The sequence below is a fragment of the Colossoma macropomum genome, unplaced genomic scaffold, assembly GCF_904425465.1.
Source record: "Colossoma macropomum unplaced genomic scaffold, Colossoma_macropomum, whole genome shotgun sequence".
Taxonomy (NCBI): Eukaryota; Metazoa; Chordata; class Actinopteri; order Characiformes; family Serrasalmidae; genus Colossoma; species Colossoma macropomum.
Window position 1 is genome coordinate 873,773 of NW_023494797.1, and position 15,553 is coordinate 889,325.

Genomic DNA, 15,553 nt, shown 5'->3' on the forward strand with positions numbered 1-15,553 from the left:
TTTCAATTTATACTACACTGTAAAAAAGTCAGAGAGCACCCTTCATTTATTTAGTCTCCAGTGAAAACAGTAAATAGGTATAATAATAAAAATGAATAACAATAAAAAAAAGTATAATTTAAAAATTTTCAGGTGATATTTCAGGAGTTGGGGAGAGGCTAAACTATGCTTTATTTATTTTAGTAAATAAATTAGATTATTTTAAATGCATGGCATCAAACAATACCATACCATGCTATGATTTTTACAAAAAATGTCACATACACCAGGCCAAAAAAATAAAAAAAGGAATGCAACTCCTTTAAACGTGTGCATCCCAGTTGGCAACAGTAGAATTTTTTAAAAGAAATTCAGTGTGTTGAACTGGCGAATTTTGTGTGCTGCCATGTTTCTATCACTGTAAAAAATTGACAAGGCTTCTTTTATTGTTGGATGCACTTTTTTTTTTTATCTCATTCAAAACACAGTTCAGATCACACACGCGCGTTATCTAAGCCGATTATCCTTCTGGGTCGCAGGGGGTGCTGGAGCCTGTCCAAGCGGTCATTAGGCGGAAGGCAGGAAACATCCTGGACAGGTTGCCAGTCCACTGGGGGGCAGATATGCAGACATATACAATCACACACACATTCACACCTGGGGGCAAATCAGCGTGTCCGGTCATCTTGACGGCATATCTTTGGACTACAGGAGGAAACACACACAAACACGGGGAGAACATACAACCTCCACACAGAAAGGACCCTGGTCGCCTGGCCGGGAATTGAACCCAGGCCTTTCTTGCTGTGTGGCAACAGTGCTAACCACTGCACCAGTTCAGAGCAGTAAGCACTTATTGTTTTGTTTTATCAATGCTGATGTGTTTTAACAAGACTGACATGTAACTTACATTCTTATTAGGTACATTCTAAAAAGGTAGTTTGTGATAAACTAAATAAAAATCTTGGATTTTTTGTATTTGTTATGCAATATTCTGTGCACCAAATAAACACAACAATTGGGAAATGAAAATGGAAAAGAGCAAATTAAATAGCAAAAAAGACACTTTTTTGTGTTGATTTTTCAGAGATTGGAGAAAATTAAATTTCAACTCTTACTTCAGCTTTGAAAAAATCCACAGATGTTTCTGTGCATCTGTCCACTGTGAGAAGACAAGTCAATGATATGGGTCTGCAAGGATGTGTTACTGTCAGGAAGCTGCTAATCAGAAAAGGATGCAAACAAAAACAAGAAGAAAATTTGCAGATCAAAAATGCTGCTGGTGTTCTTAGAACAATGGACTGGCCACTCCAGAGCCCAGATCTCAATGTCATTAAATGTGTTTGGGATTACTTGAATTGTGAGAAGCAGAAAATGCAACAAACTTCTAAGACTGAACTTTAGAGCTGTGGAAATATATCCCTGCAGATCTCTTTGAAAAACTGAAAGTGAGTCTCCCAGAAAGAATGAAAGCTGTAAAAAAAGGCAAAGTGTGGACACACACTACTGAAAAAATATATTTTGATGTTGAGGCTTCTGTGTAACTTTCTGCACAGTACTACAGTTTTCTTGCACGATGCTGTATGTCTGTAGTAGAGATGGACCAAACAGATATCGATCACCGATCACCTTTCAGCACGACTGGCCGATTTCCGATACCCATCGAGGGCGGGGTTGGACTGATAAGGCCTACTTACCACAAGTATGACTTTTTCAGAAAAAAAAATGGATATAATTTTAACGTAGTGGGACCTTCACACCAAATCCAAAGCATCTAAAGAGTCTGAAAACTTTTTACTTTTAAGCACGGCAACTAAACGGGTACATGCACTCTACATACACATTTTACAAAAAAGACAACAACAACCGCACATTTGTTTGGGCTGCAACCATGACAACGAAGCCTAATTTTAACACATCCGTACAGCGCAGAAAATGGAGTATGCGCCCGTTAAAAATGTATGCAGCGTCGCAGTCCGGCAATTTTAGACTTGGTGTTAAACACAGCATTAATATACGCATGTTTATTTTCAAAGCTTGACGTGCACTTTTTCGTCCGTAAAAATTGGCATGTCTGGGCTAAAAATCGGCCGATACCGATACATAGCCAATCAGTCATTCCAAGTCAAGTCTATAGCAAAAAACTAGGTCTGGCGAAAACAGACGTATCCAAAGGCATCTTGGCTGGCACTGCAGTTGCACAGTATATCATTTGTTAAGGATTTTGGTGATATTGGCCTTTGCAGCGCTGATATTGCAGAGGGTATTTTGATTAAACAAATAATTTGTAACGAATGTAACAAATTATTTTGGACAAATCAATGCATGTCAGTCTTTAACCATATATAACATATGGTATAGCATGGCACTATAATTGCAGTGTTAGTATTTTGTCCGTACAGTCCTAGCTGGCACTGTGATTGACTTACAGAACCAAAGTGTCACACCCAATTATTTGCATTCTGTCCCAGTGGTGTACTGCATCATATTCCAAAAAAAAAAATCTCGCCAAGAAGACTAGGTGTATTTTGTTTCAAATTTTTGGATGCTGCGCAGTGCAATCGGCACGTCCAGTGGCTGTGGCCTTAAGAGAAAAATGTCTGTATGAAATAATGCCCTAAAACACAAATGCAAATAGGGATTTAGTCACAGCCTTTCTTTATCTTTTCTTTTACCTGAAACAAAATGAAATTGTGAAGCTGATAAAGTAACATTCAAAAAGCTTGTTCTTGCAATTACATATTTAGCACTGTCCTTCTCCAGGGAGACTTACAATGATGGGGTTAGCCACCAAGCCATCCAACTGGTTTTCCGCTTTTTCTGATGCTGAAAAATGAACAACTTGTACTTAATGGCTATTTTGACTAGAAATTAAATAAATGAAGTGTGGTCTCTAACTTTTGCACAGTTGTGTATGTCTGTAGAAGAGTAAGATACAGCCGAGTATGTCTGACAAACACTGTCTTATCAACTGCTTGGCTAGAGCTGCACAATATATCATTCCTTAATAATTAAGGTAATATTGGCCTTTGCAGTACTGTAAAAGGTAAATAAGCCCTGTAACCAATACATTTAGATGACGTAGTGATCTATGAAGTTCACCAGAAATTACTGGTACAATGTGGAAGACTGTAGAGCCCTTAAAAAATCACTCTGGAATTCTATTGAATGATTCCAACTCATAAAAATGAGCAACGTACAAATCAGTGCCCTAAAATGTAGATAGGGTTCCGTGTCAATCACAGCCATTGTTTATCTTTCTTTTCTGAAGCAAAGCAAATTTTTTTTTTGTTAAGCTGTTAAAGCAACATTAAAAAAGTCTGTTCCTACAAGTACATTTTCAGCAGCAACCTTATCCAGAGTGATTTTCAATGACAGCGGAATGTACACCGTCAGAAAAAAGGGTACAATATAGAAGGGTTGGGCAGTTTGACAGTATTTATTGTTATTGTGATAAATTACATCACAAAATGCCACAGTATGCTTTTTCAGGCATATTAGGATATCATCAGTACTTAAAAAACAACACTACCCACCTACATGTTTCACTACAAAGAGAGCATAATTAGTCCTGTTTGATTGGATTTCGTGCAGCTCAGTGTGTGAAATGTTGAATACAAATAATTGCATTCACGTTATCTTATTATAATTTTTAAATTTGGCATTACTTTGTCTGTTCTGACTTATCAGATACCAGAAAAAAATAAATGTTGTGACACTGTATCATAAAAACTTCTTGAAGTATCATGATAGTACTTTTTTGCCATATTGCCCAACTCTACAGTATAGACACCCTACTCATTTTTGTTCATCAGTGTGTACTAAATTAACATAAGTTTTAGAGGTGAACTACATTAACTTTCACAGAGGAAGGGGGCATATTTGTACTTTTTAATTACCACATGTTTAAAAAGTAAAGTAAAATAAGAAGTCTGGAGTGAAGTCAGGTTGTATAAAGTCAATGCAACTTAAAAATATATATAATATGGAATGCAATGGAATATGGTCCAGTTATGTTCTCTAACTGAAAATACTGAAGACATACCCTTGAGGAAACCACCGCAGTGACAGAAAATATAGTACTACATTATATCCATTTTTTCTCCCATCTCTGCCAGTTGTAAGAGCTAAGCCTATAGGAACAGAGCAGCACACCATGATTACAGCATCTATTATGCTGTTTAAAGTCGCCCTTTTACACTAATCTCAGACTGATTTTGACATTTCTTTTAAAATAGCTAAGAATGGGATTTTGCACTGGACTCTGAAGCTTGTAAAATGAAGAAGTTGCCCCTGTTTTTAAAGTATTAGTATAGCCTTTGGTTCAGACATTGGTAGTTTATTGTTTAGCAACACAAAGTCTGTCATCAGCACATTGTATGCTGAGTTTTATTGACATCATAGTATCAGTAAGTGCCAGATAGGGGTGAATTGGATATATTTAAAGGACAACAAAACCTCTTGTACCCACAACGGTGCAGTGCATGTACTGCAGAAGAGTAGAACAATGTCTAAGAAAGGCCTTTGATTAGGATCGTGACCTATATACTGAGAGAGAAACATGCAGGGAGACAAAGAAGGAGAGAGAGTTTAGTTGAGTCGAGTCAGAAGCATTAATGGAGTGAGCTGTGGGGGGGGCTCCTGGCTGCTGTTTTCATAAGCCCTCTGCGCGATGGGATTTCCGACTGATGCTCAGCATGGATTTATTTTGGAGATTTGGAACAGGAGGGGCTAATTTCCCTCCTGTTCTCCTCGGTGCTTCTCTCGCCCCAATACACCCAAATACATGTCTTTGACTAAAGGGACACACAAACAGGGCAGAACACCAAGCACTGATTGTTTGTGTGTATTTGCCCATGTTTGTGCCTTAGCACTGCTATGGGCTTAAAGTACGTGCCTAAAGGTAGCCAAGCAGACAAAGTCAAGATTTAGGTTGGCACCCATTGTTTTGTCCATAGAAGCATGTATAACTAGAGCCTGAAATCCTCTTCAGTCGAATTCTCTTTAGTAGAGGGCTTTAGGAAGTTGCTGAGTAGCCTTTCCAGCAAGAGAGAACAAGCTAACTACCAGCACGTGTGTGTAATCTGAAGTTACATGTTGAATGTTATCTGTGCCCAGCATGCTCCTGTTGATGTTCATGCATTCTCTTCAGGATCTCTCACCAGTAGTGCTCGCAATAGCCTTCACCCTTGATTTTGCGTGATCCTGAAAGCCACACTCGCTGGGTGGTCCTGTCTTCAGTTTATAGCTATTACACAGTTGACTACACCATCTACCTTCACTCATTGGCCAGTTTATCTGGTATGATTGTATCAGGTGCAGTTTTTAAGTAGAGTCACTACTGGAGACGTGCACATCATGGACGTGGGTTGTGCTGATCCGTATACCCCTTTTCTGCATCTTGATGTAGATACACTTACATATTTACAGAGATATAAGAATAGGCCACCATATAAATATCTGTTGACCTTTCTGTTGCCTTTCTATTGATGCATTCGGTAGAAGGGGGCTGACAAGTTGTGCAGCAGTAGATGTCAGGAATTGTCAGAGTAAAGTTAGTTGTATCTAGGCAGGATGACTATTTAACATTTAAACTACACTGTGGCATGAGTATTAGTGTGGTTTGACAGTGGACAAATATGAAGAAAGCAGTGGACAAATGTGAAGAAATATGGAGAAAGATGGAACCAGTGTCCAGTCTCTTGTGGTTAGCCCTTAACCTAGCATATGTACACTATGATATATATATATATATATATATATATATATATATATATATATATATATATATATATATATATATAATGGAAACATCAGACATTTTAGTTTTTTAGCTATACTGTGATACATTTTTTTGGCCATACTGCCACTACTAGGCATAAGACTTTTGATGTTGATGCTATTGCTCTATAGCTCAGAATTCCTGTGTGATTATATGTTCTTATATGTTCAGAATTCTGGTTATATCATCACTCCAAGCATGAGCTATTTTTCTCAGTCATTGTAACTCACATGCATAGCTTGAACAGTATTAATGTGCTGCAATAACACATTCAGCATGGTTGTTATTGCTGTTATGAAAAAGAACACTTGTTTGTCACTGTGTGTGAGAATGCAGAGTTTTGCAGGCTTAACTCATTACAATATGTTTCTTTAAATAAATTCATTGTTGAATTATCTTGTACTCTAAAAGCATTTCCAGAATGAAACACAAAGGAGGATATATATGCACAAAATGGATATTAACCACTACAAATATTAGCTGTTTCGCTGCACCCACCGGCCACATGATTTTACTGTAGCCATAGCAACACCGCTGCTCACACTGTGGGGTTTATGCAAGTGAGAGTTCATATCCCTATCGTCTGTTTTTGGGAATATTTGTTTTTACAGACATGTATTAATTGTTTACTCATTTTGAGCAATGCTTCCATTGTTGTAAGTGATATTGTAAATCTTATGGGTTTATGAGAATATTTGGTGCATCTACACAGATAAAGCTTTATAATAACAGTCATTATTGTTTACACGGAGGGCAGATGAACAGAGAAGGGAGGAGGTTAAGACATCAGTGCATCTGCTTACAGAAAATGTTGTTTTTGACATAGCTGTTTTCTCTCTTTTTCTTTTTGGGGCAGCTAATTGTGATGCTTTATCTGCTATGTTTGTATGCATGCATGATGAGACTGTGAGGCATCTGGTTAAATCTTGAATTAAATGAATTACGATGTTTTTTTTAGTCAAAATATGAATAATGCGGCATGCATGAATAATAAGGTTGAGGAGCTAAAATATCACTCTTGCTACATACAAGGTAACACTCCTGTGCACTGAAATGACGTTGCATGAAAGCAAGTCTACTATTAAAATTCACCACTGTTATATGCCAGCACTAGCAACTGTAGCCTACCAGTGCAATAACAACTTAACTACCACATTTGACAAAGCTTGCTGGTTTGTGGAGTGCTCTAATGAGGTTTTAAATCTTGTGAAAGTAATTCAGTGCACAGCAGTGTGAGTTTTTATGTTGCAATATTCATATTTTGGCTCTTTAACAACCTTGTAATTCAAAGGACCTGGATGATGATTCGTGGCAAAATGTCAGTGCGGCAAAATGTATCAGCTCTGGAAAATATGTGTTTACCGCAGGACACGATAGCAGCATTTTTTAAAAATGCCATTCCTTTTTGTCATAGAGAAAACCAGCTTAGATCCTATTATTATTATTATTAGTTCCTAATATGGGAATGACATCGAATTCAGAATGATGATGTAACTTCAGAGGTCTATTTAGTTATTTTTACTGGCTATGCAGAGGGAAAGTGCAGACCTACACCATCCACTGGTCGCATTTAAAACATTTTGAATTGCCTCTCATTTCACCATAAGGAAATGTTTGATAATGGATTAAAAATCACTGAAAGCTGGATCATTGTGTCACTGTAATGAAAACAATATAACAGCAGGATATTTGGTGAGCCATATAACAATGAACATAGCCATAGTATCAGGTGTAAGTGAATATGAAGTGACATAGAACGTTATGCTGCACAACCTATAATGTAAAGCATTCCAAGTTATTGGTAACCTGTGTTTTAAACACAAACAGCAGGGGCCACAGTATTTGAGTGGTGCAGAGTGGGAGCAGAGCAGAGTGATTTTGCTTGGAGCTCCAGTACCACTACATCTTCCAAGCCAGACAGTACTTATCACCACACTAGCTCTGCGTGACGTGAGTGATGCAGCGTGACTGCTACAGCTCGCATGTCGTCAATTTTACTGCACAAATGATAAAGAACATCCCCTTAAAAGCATGTGCATTTGTTTACCCTCAGCAGTTTTCTGACTTGTGATTGGACCATCGTTTCAAACCTATGCTTACAGAAAAAAGCCTGCTAGCACAGAACTAGTTTGTTTACTAATGCTGATAAATTATATAATTCATGAAATAAAGTGCATAGTGTTTTGTTCATACATTCAAGACATAAAATAAATATAAGAATGAATCATACGGAGTGGACATGGAGCGTTTTTTCTCTTGATGTGTGAGTGAAAAGCGAGCGGAGTTGGAGTGGAGTGATTACAGAATGCTTAGAGCATGGAGCAGAAATGTCTGCCATTACATTCTACTCACATATGTATAGTTCAATATTGTATCAAAGCATTTGCCAATCCAATATTTTGAAATCCAATATTTCTTCTTTAAAAAAATACTAAGCTTTGAAACTTTGAAACTAACAATTTTTAAAAAATGACATTATTAATAGTTAAGTAGATTAACTGCATTACTTTGTGTAATTAATCACAATTAATTGCTTTTGTCTTATTTGCTTTAAAATTACCCTTTTTTACATTTATATATTTATATATGAGTGAACAAAATTAGCTTTATCGGAATGTATTTATTACTTTCAGTAATTCAACTTGAACCTGAACATAAAAAACACAAGAACGCAGACTGAGTATGGAAATAAGGTGAACTGCCGTTTCCAATATTTTAAAACAACATCCTGTGAGAGCAACAGAAGGTACATGTTCCAAATCCTCCAAAGCCATCTTACTCTCATAATCTTGTTCCTACAACCCCGTTTCCAAAAAAGTTAGGATGCTGTGTAAAATGTAAATAAAAGCAGAATTCAGTAATGTTCCTCTTTTTTAACTAATAAGAGTACAAAGTTAACATATCAGATACTGAGAAATGTTATTGTTTTTTTTTTTAAATATATGCCCATATTGAATTTGATGATTCACATTTAAAAAAAGACAGGGTCATGTTTACCACTGTGTTGCATCACCTCTTTTTTTAACAACACTCTGTAAGCATTTGGAAACTGAGGAGACCAATTGCTTTAGTTTTGAAAATGAAAAGTTTTTCTATTCTTGCTTGATACAGGGTTTCAGCTACTCAACAGTTTCGGGCTCTCCTTTGTCATATTTTTGTTTGAAAATGTGCCGAATGTTTTCAGTGGGTGACAGGTGAGGACTGCAGGCAGGCCAGTTTAGCACTCAGACTCTTTTACTACAGAGCCATGTCATAATACATGTAGAATGTGATTTGGCATTGTCTTGCTGAAATAAGCAAGGCCTTCCCTGAAAATGATGTTGTTTGGTTGGCAGCATATGTTGCTTCAAAACCTGTTTATATCGTTCAGCATTAATGTTGCCTTCACAGATGTGCAGGTCGCTCATGCCATGTGCACTGGTAACAAGCTGGATGGTCCCTCTCCTCTTTAGCCTGGAGGAAGCAGCGTCCATGATTTCCAAAAAGCATTTAAAATTTTGATTTGTTGGACCACAGGACACTTTTCCACTTCATCTCAGTCCATCTTAAATGAACTCTGGCCCAGAGAAGGCAGCGGCCTTCTTGGATCCTGTTTATACATGGTTTCATCTTTGCTTGGTAGAGTTTTAGCTTGCGTGGATGCAAGTTCACAGACAGTGGTTTTCAGAAGTCTTTCTGAGCCCATGCAGTGATTTCCACTATAGAATTGTATCTTTTTTTAATGCAGTGCTGCCTGAGGTCTCTAAGATCACAGCCAACAATTAGTTGTGAGATGTTCCACCAGGTGTTTTTTGCATTACATAACTTCACCAGTCTTTTGTTGACCCTGTCGCAACTTTTTTGAAACATGTTGCAGGCATCAAATTCAAAATGGGCATTTATTTAAAAAAATTCTCAGTTGCAACATTTGATAAGTTGTCTTTGTATTATTTTCAATTATATAAGTTTAAATCCACCCAATGCCTACTGAGACAGGCTCCAGCTACCCCTGCAACTGAGAAGGATAAGCGGTTTAAGAAAAGTGTGTCTTTGTGTATAGAGTTTTTAAATGATTTGTACATGTTATACTGTTACATTTTGCACAGTGTCTCAACTTTTTTGGAAATGAGGTTGTAGGAGAATTATTTCTTTTCACTTTGTTGTTGCTTTTGTTAGTTTGCTGCTTGTTAATTTATCCACGGTTTTATTGGAAGCGCTGTCCAGCGTAGTCTGCTGAAGGTGTCCTCCAGTGCTAACATCACTGATATTAGTGATATTTCTAGCATCAGGGCGGTGCTCTGCTTGTAAATGACAAGATTCAGATTCAGATTCATTCTTGTTTCCCCTTTTCTGCTGATATCAGCCCTGTAGAGATACCCGGTATCAGATCAGGGCCATCTCTAGTGAATGTTGCTGGAGAAGAACTGGAGACTGATTAGGCATCATATGCGCTTTGAGAGAGCAGATGCATATACACATAGACAGCTGCAGTTATTTTAACAGAAAACATTAAAGTGATTTATTAATCAAAGGTGATTTAATATATTCTTGAAATTTTCTCAGAGGCTGGAAAAAATGATCAGAATGCCTATAGCAGCATCCATACTCTGTATTTCTAAATATATTTCATACATTTTAATGTATTTTGCACAATCTTAAAAGACACAGGTGAAAATTGTGATTAATTAGTGCACTGTTAATTTTGCATCCCCTATATACACACATACTCAGACAGCTTCAGTTGAGCCTGACACACTTCTCAGTGTAACGTCACCACTACTGGGCCAAAAACATTCGCACTATCTGCTGCACCCAGACACACACACAACACACACACACATCCTCCCCCCTAAAGACTCTCTTTGAACTGCCAACCTTGGCGGCTTTTATTCCTGTCCTAAATTTCCACTGTCTTGAAGAGAGAGAGAAAGAGAGGAGAGAAAGTGAGGGGGAGAGAGAGAGTGTGTGAACAAGCAGGGAGGAAGAGTGAGAGAGCAATTCAGCATCTACAGATGAATGGGACTGGTTTCTCTTTTTGGCAGATGTATATTTGTCCTATTTTCTTTTTCCAGAGTCAGTGAACTGTGAGTTGTATGTTGTGGTTGACAGACAGGAACAGCAAGAATAGAACACCAAGAGATAGCAGTGTGACGAAGAGACTGTCTCTGCTACTGCAAGAGTCTGGGGAATGAATGAATGAATGAATTAATTAATGAATAGATAAGAATTTATTTTAAGCATGGTTGTAAATCTCTGATCTGACAATGATTGCAGTTTCAGGAAATGATTCAATGTGTTGTGAAATTTACATTTTTACAGTGATTCGATTTAGAGAATCACCAATATGTATATGTATGTATATGTATAATATGAATATATATGAATGTGGGTTCATGACAAGGTTTTTTTTTATTTACATATGAAGAGTTTCATTCCAAAATGCTGTATGTCCATTTGTTATAATTTTGGATATATTGAGTTTTTAAAAGAATAGCAGCTGACTTCTAATGGAAAACATTTTTTTTCCTTCAATAAAGGTGGTATTAGTCATTATATAGCATTAATATTTCTTATATGTGTAAAAATGCTGAAATTCGTATTATGCCTACCTGGGTTAGCATTAAGGAGTAGTAAATATAAATGTTCATAAATGTTCAGCACACCTGGAGTTAAAGGGCACATATAGTGTAATTTTATGATTTCCTTGCTGTTTTGAAATAAGAGTTTGAAATAGCATATTAACATTTTCAAAATTTCAAAATGTACAGTTCATTCCTCTGTCCATACAGTCCAGAAACTAAACTGAAAAAAACAACCAATTATGAATTCATTGTTTTTGTGATGTCATTAAAACCAATGCCTTTACATATATCCATCTGTTCAGCCTACAGCGGTTAAGCTCTACCAGTTTAGTTGAGGCTGAATAGATGGACAGATGTAAATGCATTGGTTTTCACATCACAAAAACAATGAATTCAAAGCCAGCTATTTTTTCAGATAAGGATCAATATGAGGACTGAATGGACTGGGGAGTAAAGCTACATTTCCATATTTTATCAATGTTTACATGAAGACCAATACATTTACATATAGCCATCTATTCCAAATTCAGCAGCTTATCTTCACCTATTCACGCTGAAGTGCAAAAATGTTATTCCAGCAAATGTCTTTATTTGTTTGACCCCGGGAACTGAGAGAGAAGTGCACAGACATGACACAGCCAAAGAGCTGTACTCAAAGTCTGGCTGGGCTTTTCAAAACTAAATAACGAACATGCTTTAAAATCATACATATACCCTATTGAATCATATGATAACATATTTAATTGTAAGTCTAAGAGTATTCACCACCCTTCTGAAAATCACGATTGTACAACACAGCTAGATTTTTGCTATGCTAAAATCAGTAGCAACTGCACATGCACAATTTAGAAGAAGTCTGCTGCTTTGCACCTGATGTCAGCTTCTGCCAACAGACAGTGTAATGCAACTTTGAGGCACCACTAATTTCATGCATTATTCGTATTTTCACTTCTTATTATTTGTCAAGAATTCAAATGATAAACAGGTAGGACTTATGTTATTTGTTATACAACACTAATGCAATTTTACAATATGGTCACATGCATTTCAAAACATTTTAAATGCTCTTAAATCTGAACTGTTTCATAACTGTTGCTCAGGTTGGGGCCAGACTAAGTTTTATTTTAGTTAAGTTGCAAAATGTCTGAAATTGTCTTATTTTTTACTAACAGAAGAATTCAATTTAGAGACGTCCAATCTCAGCATATTTTAATCTACAAACTGCAGCCTTTTCAGAAGAGATCAAAGTAGTCTACATTTATGCAGTCTGAACCAGCTTTAAGGTAAAAAAAAAAAAAAGAAAACTTGTAATATTTTCAACAGCAACACATAAAATGTGAGTCTGTGGCTGTTCGAGTTTGTTTTCTACCACTTGTTGCAAATAACATGCTGCCAAAACCATGTAGAATGTACATGTTTTTCTATTACGAGTGTCGTACCAGTTTTAAACTGATGTTAGCAGAAATGCACGATGAACTAAAAGAAAGGAGTGGCTACTGCAAACGAGTTACAGCAGTATGACATCTTTGTGTTCATGACTCTATAAGTTGGTTATTTTCCATAAGTGCTCCACAAAAAAAACACAAGTATTTAACTTCTATATATAAAATATATAATACTGCATATCAAAGTAACCAGTAGCCAAATCATTAGGGAGGTCAATAAAACTGGATCTAAACATATCAGTCCAGAATGTTACATTATGCACACACTAAAAGAAGTACTTTTAGTGTAGTATAGGTTGACAGACTAGCATATTTTACCTAAATTATGCATTATATGAAAACACAAAGGCTGGATTAGACAAAGTATTGGCTTATGCTCTATAGTAAAAGACTCATTCTGATTGAAAGACAAGGGAGTAGGGGGAGGAATCCAGACATCCCTAATTCAATTCTAAAACCAAAACTATCCAGCCAGCAGTGGTCCTGTGGTCGGAAACTGACCAGTGAGGAAAGGCCAGAGGACGGGAAAACTGATAACAAAGTCAAAAACACTGACAAGACTGTGCAAGGATCAGTCAGTTAAAAGTAGACTTTGAATTAGTTTGAGTAGAAATAGCACTGTTGTGCTGTTGAATTTGTATTATTTTTGCTATGTCATTGTCTTAAAAATGTATTAAAAAGCATTGAATTTAAAAATTTGTACAACAGTCCTGCTTAAGTACAATATAAGTTTACAGAATATTGTGCTGTGTTGACGTTAATATGCAGTTAATTGTGTATTGCAGAGAGTGTTTGACGTGGTTTATCCAATGGGGACAGATCAGCGCAGGCACGTCAGCATTAACTCTGCCCGCTGGCTTCCTGAGCCCGGGATGGGCCTGGCATACGGCACAAACAAAGGAGACCTTGTCATTTGCAGACCCATGTGAGTGCTTACTGCTCTATATCTCTCCCACACACAAACACACTAACCCTCACTTTCTCTTTTTCTGTATACTTGCCAGTGTATTAATACACCTACCTTATCCCTACACACACTGGTCATTTATCAGGTGCACATTGTAGGTATACAGTCAGTGGCAGTAGCCAATCTGTTGCTGCACAATTTATCATGCTGCCCCTCTACCTCAACAGTTGGGAGGATCCACTATAGCGCAATGGTGGACCAGATATTATTTGTGTGGTGTGCTGAGAGTAAAATTGCAGTGGTATGATAATGTGTGGTGTGCTAGTTAATAGTGTGTCAGGCACGTTTGGAGTTTTTTCCATGCTGTGTAAACTTATGGTCCACTTTATTAGACCCACCTACCTTTTTGGAACCCCTTGTAGGTGTACAATTAAAGACTACTAGAGCTTATCTTTTTGCATGGACAGTTTACGTTATAGTTATCATCTAGCCCTTTGCCAATGATCACTTTCTGACCACAGAATCTCTGTTGGCTGAACATTTTTATTAAACCTTAGCAACGCTGCTGCAACTGATACTCATACCAGATAAAATGGCCAATGAGTGTAGGTACATAGTAAACGTAAACAGTAAACAGCTACAGTGCCCTCCACAAATATTGACACCCCTGGCAATCATAAGCAAATTGAGCTATACAAAATATTCTTAATTACTTGTTCTTTTTGAAAGAAAAAAACTAAATCTTGTCATGACAAAAATATTTTTCTCAAATCTGTGTGTGCGCCACAATTTTTGGCACCCCTAGAAATTCTTAAGAGTGTAATCTAACCAAAGTATATTCCCATTCATATTTTATGTTTTTAAGTTACCTGAGCAATTAAGAACACTTGAATGGTCAGCCATGTCTTCCTGAATCACTGGGGAATATATATGAGATGAAACACAGGCCAAATGCCCTCAGTCATCCATTGTTAAGAGAAAAAAAGAGAGAAAACAACAATGATGTACGACAAAAGGTTGAAATCAGGCAATGGCTAAAAGTCAGCTCCTTTGACTTTTTTCCAGATGCAAGCTCTAGCACACTGAGGTCTTGAAAGGAATGCAAGAACATAAACATAAGCAAGTTAGGAACAGATAACAACATGTAACATGAGATTACACACGTGTTGGTGGTTAGCTTGTTCTCTCTTGCTGGGCAGACTATTCAGCAACTCTGTGTTGCCCTCTGCTGAAAAGAACATAAGAATTTAAGCTCCAGTAATACACATTTCTGTGGACAAAACAGGGGGGGCTGACCTAAACCCTGTCCTTTCTTTATGCATGTATTAGGTGTTGAGTTTATGTTGCGTTGGGAGGAGTGTTTCAGTCACACCAGTGTTACTTTAAAATTGTTTGTCTAACGACGGATTAAAAAAAAAAAAAAGATTTTTTTTAATCCGTCTAATGAGTACATATGAAATTGTATTTGTTTATCTACAAAGTGCACATATAGTACTGTGCAAAGGTCATAGACAACCCCTGATTTATTTAATTTCAAGTGAAAATAATCCAGGTATTAATTTTTCAAGAGATATTTTTAAAAAGATTAGATTTAAAATAATCCACTTGCATGAAGAAGGAGAAAACCAAAGGAAAAGAAGTGAAGAAAACAGAACTGGTGTTCAATTATTCAGTTATTAAAAGATATATAGATAGTAGGACTCCCGATAACCATGCAAGAACATTTTTCCTTACCAAAACTGTCATCACCAGATAAATAGTCTTAAAGCTTTCATCTTTGAGAGATAAAAAAGAAAATCCAGTTCCAGTCTTGCTTTAGAGATAAGCAAGATAAATGCACAAGTGTTTTGGTCCATCCTTCTGGTGTGAGACAACAGCT

At 36.9% G+C, this 15,553-nt stretch overlaps 1 protein-coding gene across 9 annotated transcripts in view; it reads left to right on the forward strand.

The window, feature by feature from the left end:
* Positions 1–15,553, forward strand: part of ambra1a (autophagy/beclin-1 regulator 1a) — a 155,349-nt gene that overhangs the window by 98,047 nt on the left and 41,749 nt on the right. For all 9 annotated transcript variants that reach the window (XM_036583962.1, XM_036583965.1, XM_036583963.1 and 6 more), the window contains one exon: positions 13,553–13,692. In XM_036583962.1, coding sequence (XP_036439855.1) covers positions 13,553–13,692 — 140 coding nt within the window. The remainder of the gene's footprint in view (positions 1–13,552; positions 13,693–15,553) is intronic.